The sequence below is a fragment of the Orycteropus afer genome, unplaced genomic scaffold (genome assembly GCF_000298275.1).
Source record: "Orycteropus afer afer isolate SDZICR_OR568_19922 unplaced genomic scaffold, OryAfe1.0 scaffold01441, whole genome shotgun sequence".
NCBI classification, from domain to species: Eukaryota; Metazoa; Chordata; class Mammalia; order Tubulidentata; family Orycteropodidae; genus Orycteropus; species Orycteropus afer.
Genome location: NW_006923028.1, coordinates 28,609 through 36,138, shown reverse-complemented (window position 1 = coordinate 36,138; position 7,530 = coordinate 28,609). Strand labels below are relative to the sequence as shown.

The window sequence follows — 7,530 nt, the reverse complement described above, 5'->3', positions numbered from 1 at the left end:
GGAATCAGACTGACGACATCTGTGGCAAGAGGTGATAGAAAAGCTCAGTATCTTCAGCCAAAACCAGGCCAGGAGCTGACTGTGAAACAGACCATGAACTGCTTATATGCAAGTTCAACTTGAAGTTAAAGACAATTTAAACAAGTCCACGAGAGCCAAGATATGATCTTGAATATATCCCTCCTGAATTTAGAGACCATCTAAAAAATAGATTTGATGCATTAAACTTCAATGACCGAAAACCAGCAGAATTGTGGGATGACATCAAGAATATCATCCCTGAAGAAAGCAAGATGTCACCAAAAAGACAAGAAAAGAAGAGAAGACCAAAATGGATGAAAGAAGAGACTCTAAAACTTGCTCTTGAGCGGAGAGTAGCTCAAGCAAACGGAAGAAATGACAAGTTAAAAGAGCGGAACAGAAGATTTCAAAGAGCAGCTTGAGAAGACAAAGCCAATTACTATGATGAAATGTGCAAAGACCTGGAGTTTGAAAACCAAAAGGGAAGAACACACTTGACATTTCTCAAACTGAAAGAATTGAGGGAAAAATTTAAGCCTCGAGTTGCAATATTGAAAGATTCTGTGGGGAAAATATTGAATGATGCAGAAAACATCAAAAGAAGATGAAAGGAATACACAGAGTCACCGTACCAAACAGAACTGGTCGATCTTCATCCATTTCAGGAAGTGGCATACGACCTAGAACCAATGGTATTGAAGGAGGAAGGTGAAGCCGCAATGAAGGAATTGGCGAAGAACAAGGCTCTGGGAATTGACAGAATACCCACTGAGATGTTTCAACATATGGATGCCACACTGGAGGCACTGACTCGGTTATGCCAAGAGATTTGGAAGACAGCTACCTGGCCAACTGACTGGAAGAGATCCATATTTATACCCATTCCAAAGAAAGGTGATCCCACAGAATGTGGGAATCATTGAACAACATCATCAATATCGCACCCAATAAGATATTACTGAAGATAATTCAAAAACAGTTGCAGCAGTATATTGACAGAGCACTTCCAGAGGTGTAAGGTGGATTCAGAAGAGGATGTGGAACAAGGGATATCAGAGCTGCAGTCACATAGATCTTGGCTCAAGGCAAAGAATACCAGAACAACGTTTCCTTGTGTTTTATTGTCTATGCAAAAGCATTTGATTGTGTGGATCATGGCAAATTATGGATAACATTGAGAAGAATGGGAATTCCATAACACTCAATTGTACTCTTGAGGAACGTGTACATTGACCAGGAGGCTGTCGTTTGAACGGAACAAGGGGACACTGCATGGTTTAAAATGAAGAAGGGAGTGTGTCTGGGTTGTATCCTTTTCCCATACTTATTCAATCTATATGCTGAGCAAATAATCCGAGAAGCTGGACTGTATGAAGAAAAACGTGGTATCAGGATTGGAGGAAGATTCATTAACAACCTGAGATACGTTGATGACACAACTTTGCTTGCTGAAAGTGAAGATGACTTGAGGCACTTTTGATGAAGATTGAAGAATACAGTCTGCAGTTTAGATTATGTCTCAATATAAAGAAAACAAAAATCCTCACAACTGGACCAATAAGCAGCATCACGATAAATGGAGGAAAGATTGAGGTTGTCAAAGAATTGCTTAGTTCTACAATTGACGCTAAGGGAAGCAGCAGTCAGGACATTAGATGACGTGTATCAATGGGCAAGTGAGCCACCAAGGAAGTCTTTCAAGTTCTGAGGAGCAAGGATGTCTACTTGAGGACTAAGGTGTGCTTTATACAAGCCGTGATATTTTCAATCACCTCATATGCATGTGAGAGCTGGACAATGAATAAGGAAGACGGAAGAAGAGTTGATGCTTTTGAGTGGTGGTGCTGGTGAAGAATGCTGAAAGTACCATGGACTGCTGAAAGAACGAACAGATCTGTCCTGGAGGAAGTGCACCCGAAATGTTCCTTGGAAGCGAGAATGGCCAGACTTCGTCTCACCTACTCTGGTCGTGTTGTCAGAAGGGACCATTCCTTGGAGAAGGATGTCATGCTTGGTAAGGTGGAGGGTCGACGAAAGAGGGGAAGGCCTTCAATGAGATGAACTGCAGGGTGGCTGTGACAATGGGCTCAAGTATAGCAAGGATTGGGGAGCTGGTGCAAGATTGGTTGGTGTTTCGTTCTGCTGTACATGGGTTGGATGTGATTCGACAGCATCTAACAACAACAACAACATAAGGCGATGCATAGACTGCTGTAAGAACAAACAAATCTGTCTTGGATGAAGCACAGCTGGAATGCCTCTTAGACGCAAGGATGGTGAGACTTTGCCTCTTATCCTTTGGTTATGTTGGCAGAACTTCCTGGATATCCCCAGTCAAAACGGTATGAATTGTTGGATGGAAAACCTAGTTAGTTGTTCTGTAAACTGTCACACAAATCCCAGTAAAAAAAAATTAAAAAGACAGAAAGGCTTATGGCGCATATACCTCTATTCTGACACATGTGGAGTTGCCATGCTTTGGCATCAGCTCAACGTCACTGACCCAACAGCAATTGGTTTAATGCCTTTCGAGCATTTTTCAAAATCAGCACAGAAGTCTCATAAAGGGTAAAAGGGGTTTAGTTTGGCCAGTTGAGTTCACGGTTAACAGAGATAAGTAATAATAAGGCAGTATCTCTTTTAACCACTTCAGATTGTTCCCGTGTCTCCTTGATGTTAAAAATATTTAACAACGCATGAGACTGATCATTAGAATAACAGTGGTTGTGTTATAGCAACACAATTTTAACCTATTATTTACTGAATTTGGAGGTGAGAAATGGTGTTCTAGGAGCTGGGGTCAAGGTGGAGCATGTGTTTTTATCATTTGGTATAAAGGACCAATATTGTGAAAACTGTTAGTATTGTACCTGGGTGTAACGGCTAAATATCAGGCCTGTCGTGAGATTAAAATGAGCTGAAACACCCAACGTGTACGCCAAGAAGTATCAGGTAACCTGTCATTATTTTAAGAGGCAAACTATCCTGCATTCTTTGTTTTTCATTAAAGAAGTGGTTACCTAGATGACTGTGGTTTATTTCTATTAAAGTAGAGTCTCAATTCACTTTCTTTCTCAAAATGTGGGGATATATTTTCCAATTCCATTAACTAAAACATTGGAGAAATATTTCAAGAATTCTGAATAAGCCAGGCCCTAGTTTAGCAGCTAGAGATCCAAAAAATAATAAAAATCTGCCTATTCCGTTACTTTTTCTTTGAAAAGCTGCTCCAAGTGCATTTGTGTATGAGGTTCCTTTTTCCTTTATTATTAGTGTCTTTATTTCTTTTCTTTTCTTTAACGTTACTATGGCCACTCCTTGGAAGGAACGTTGGGCAATCTACTTCTGTAGTGATACCGCCTTGGAAACCCAAGGAGGGGTCGCTATGGGTTGGGTCCAACTCGATGGCATATGACAACAACAACAACAACATAGTTAAAATACACCTAACAGTCACAGTTTGATCCATTTTACCATGTAAAAGTCAGAAGTATTAGTAAGTGTACATTTATAATACTATGTTACTATCACCTCTATCTACTTCCAGAACACGTTCATCTCTCCAGACCCAGAATCCATTAGGTTGTCACTCCCCTTTCCTCCGTCTCCCCAGACCTTGTCAACCACTAATGTACTTTCTATTTCCATTAGTTTTCCTATTCTGGATAGTTCATATTCAGGGAATGCTCTGGTTACCTAGTGTCACTCTGACAGAAGTATACCACCAGTGGGATGGCTTGAACAAACAGGAGTTTATTCTCTTAGAGCTGGGAAGCTAGAAGTGTAAGTTCAAAGTGCCAGGCTCTAGGGGCTGTGTGAAAGGCCCTCAACCTTGGGCTCCTGCTCTGCCTCTTGCTCCTGGTCCAATGAAGCTAGAGGCATCTCTTCACTCAGGCAGTTACTGGCTGCTGAGGCTAACAAGTCCAAGGTCGACAAATAAAATGGCACAGTCCGGATGTTACCAAATGTCACAGCAGGCCATTGATTCAAGTCCACTACAAGTCCCAGGATCCGCAGAGCATGGCAGGCTGCTGAACAACGACACGGCTGCATGCAGGGTCCAAGTGTGCTATAAGCTAGAGACCGTTCCCAAAGCTGCTTCTTATATACGGGAAGCAAGCCACATGCCCAAAGGAGGTACTCAGCTACTTGTGGTGGATCCCACCATGGAGTTGATTGCCAGTCTCATCATGGGGATTAACTACCACCAGCTTCCCAACCACTCAGCCAGGCCCAACCAACTTGACACACAACTTTAACTACCACAGGGAATAATTCAGTATGTGGTCCGTTGTTTTTAACTTTTTACACTCAGCACAATGTTTTCAAGGTCCATCTAACCTGTCTCAGGTATCATGTTTGCCTTTCTTATTATAAATTTTGGAATGGTAAATTATTCTCGTCTATTAAATTATTTCTATTCTTAGAAAGTCTCTGTGAGTGCAATTTAAACATTTGCTTTTATATAAAGTACATACTTTAAATTGTGTCAAGTAGCATTATGTTTCAATTTTATTTGTGCCCTGAATGCTGAATCTTATTGGCTGGCTGGGTACAAATTACAGGTTTGTATCATGCTTACCTCTTGACTGCAAGTTGTAGATTATTGTTTTAGAATTTCTCATAGTAAGTATCATAACGTTAATTGAATAGAGTAGGTGTGTATTATGCTTGCATATACTGCAGCATTCTTAATTATTTTCCTTAGGAATGTATGTGTCACTAGAATCTAGTGTTGTTCAAACTCTACTTTTAGTTTTAACAGTCTCTTTTGTGTAACTTATACTTGTTTCATTTGACATATATGATTTAAAGGTCTGTTTGGGGGGTACATTCTTTTGTTTAATTTGGGAAAATGAGACCTTTTAATTTTCAAGTAAAGCCAAAGGAAAATATAAACACTTAAATTGGGCACTGTAATTTATTAGTTATGGACAAGAATTTAGGACTGATTTGTAAAGCATTAAAAACAACAAACAAACAAAATACGTCTATAGTTCTGTGCAGGAAGAGCATGATCTGAAAAGCACAACAATGTACAGGTTCTTTATTTATTTCTTTAAGTTGTCCCTTTGTAGTATTAATCATTTATGGAAATCATATAAGTTCCAAGTTCTCTTTTTTCCTTCTAATGGGACAAGTTTTAGGCCTAATATTAGTTGTTCCAGAATCGTCCATTACATTTAGTTATAAGTATGTATTAATATTGTGACATTTTAGCCTTGCATAGGTGACAGAATTCTCAATTATTTACTAGGGGAAAAATAGCATAGGACTTACCGTTATAATTTAGTTATGAGCAGTAATCAACGATGATTACTATATATTCAGTATCAAATCTTTCTCTGTGTGTGTGTGTGTGTGTGTGTGTGTGTGTGAGAGAGAGAGAGAGAGAGAGAGAGACAGAGAGACAGAGAGACAGAGAGAGAGAGAGAGAGAGAGAAGGGGGAGGGGAGGGACAGGGAGGAGAAGAAGGGAAGGGGGAGGAGAAGAGGTTCTCTTCCCACCTTTCTTAAAAGTATTGGCATATAGAGGTAATAGTAACTCAGTTCATTATTATCGCTGTTGCACCCTCATTCTTTGCTCTTCAGAAAGAAAATACTTTAATTAGTAATAAAGTAGGTTTTGTATTTCCGAAGGAGTGGAAGGGTTGCCGGTGCCGGACTGGAAGTAGAGCATGTGGACACTTAGCTGTCACCGTGCTTAGTGTGTTTGGCTGGCAATCAGTAGGCTAGCTGGCTGGTCAATGGCCAGGGCGGGGTCCAAGGGAGGTGTTCAGGGCGGGGACATGATTATTTCAGTACAAAAGTGAGGGTAACGAAGTCCCAGGCAGTAGAAATAGCTCTGAGTGGCAAAAATAATTTCCCAAACAGTTACATTTTCGAAATCTTCCCGGCGCCCGCGTCCAGATTTTAAGGGAGGACTCATACGTTTCCGCCATGGCCAGAGTGAAGAGAGATGATTACAGCCCGGCAGCCCGACCCGCTATCAGCACCTTTGGGACCAACCCTTCCGTACCGTGGAGGAACGATCTTAGTTGCAATTTTCCGTGGGAAACTGGAGGAAACGGGAGAGAGAGCGGCGAGGCCCGGGTCAAGCGGCCCTTGAACGCCTTTATGGTGTGGTCGCGAGACCAGAGACGCAAGATGGCTCTAGACAATCCCCAGATGCGAAACTCAGATATCAGCAAGCGGCTGGGATGGCAGTGGAAGACGCTTACAGACGCGGAGAAATGGCCATTCTTGGAGGAGGCGCGGAGGCTGCGGGCCCTGCACCGACAGAAATACCCCGACTATAAGTATCGCCCTCATCGGAAGGCCACGATGCTACAGAAGAGTGTCAAGCTGCTGCCCGCAGGCTCCTCGTCAATACTGTGCAGCCAGCTGCACGTGAACCCCAGGTTGCACACCTTCACACACACCGATAGCTGTACACAGGCCCCACGCTCACGAATGGAAGACCAGCCACGCTGCTCACCGTGCATGAACACCGGCCAGCTCACTGCTCCAAGAGCTGCTCCGCAGCAACTCCACACGCATACAGGACAGCCCCGTGACACTGGTTAATGCAGACTTCCGCAGGTGCTCCCTTTTACTGTAACTTACAGCCCGGACTTTCTCATCTTTTTCCATATTGATTTTCTTGCTCGCGCTAACAAAGCGATTATTCTCCATTCTACTGTTATTTTAGCTCTAACTTTTGTTTGCAAATAAAGGATGGGAACGCGTTTAATCTCCGACATTCTGAAGAGATACAATTTATATGTTTGGTTGATTACCAGAATGCTAATCAGGCCCTCTGTCTGGTGGCTTAGTGCCTAAGGCACTTGACTGCTAACTAGAAGGCTGGAGGTTCACACCCACCGGCCACTCCTCGGAAGGAAGGCTGGGCAATCCACTTCCGTAGTGACACCGCCTGGGAAATCCGAGGAGGGGTCGCTATGAGTCGGGTCCCACTCCATGGCGGTGCCGTGATCTGATACCATTCTAAGTGCTTAGCAAAAATATACTGATAAATCACAGGAGATGCACACAGGAGAGACAGAGACAGAGACTGTGCTACTGTGCTGTTAAAAACGTTGCATTTTGATGGAAAACTCGGTGCAGTCCTTTTCAGAGCGTCGAATGGGAGTCTTTGACGTACTTTGCAGTGACTGTGAATTGTAGGTAACTGACTGCCTCTTGGCTGATACTTTTCATTGACTTCCCTCCCTCCTTTTTGAGTTTTCATCCCTTCACACCTCATAAATCTGTGTGCTTAGACTTTGCCCCTGAACTCCTTACAACAGTTGTCTGGTCAAATAAAATCTTCAACCCATTTTCATCTTTATGTCTGTTTGAGAATCATGCTTTTACCTTAAAGTCCAAAATAATTCTGAATTTAATCTTTTAACAATGGCCCTCTAACTACTTTCATTGCCTTCTAACTTTTAAGCATGTGGAATAACAAATAGGCATAGAGTGTTGAGAATACGAATTATTCACATGGGAGGGGCACAGTTTACAAGGA

General features: G+C 42.3%; 1 protein-coding gene across 1 annotated transcript; it reads left to right on the top strand.

The window, feature by feature from the left end:
• Positions 1 to 2,294: 2,294 nt before the first annotated feature.
• SRY (sex determining region Y) lies at positions 2,295 to 6,621 on the top strand. The gene is given in 3 exon segments (XM_007959089.2): positions 2,295 to 2,363; positions 5,895 to 6,512; positions 6,514 to 6,621. Coding segments are annotated over 3 exon segments (795 nt in total).
• The last annotated feature ends 909 nt before the right edge of the window (positions 6,622 to 7,530 follow it).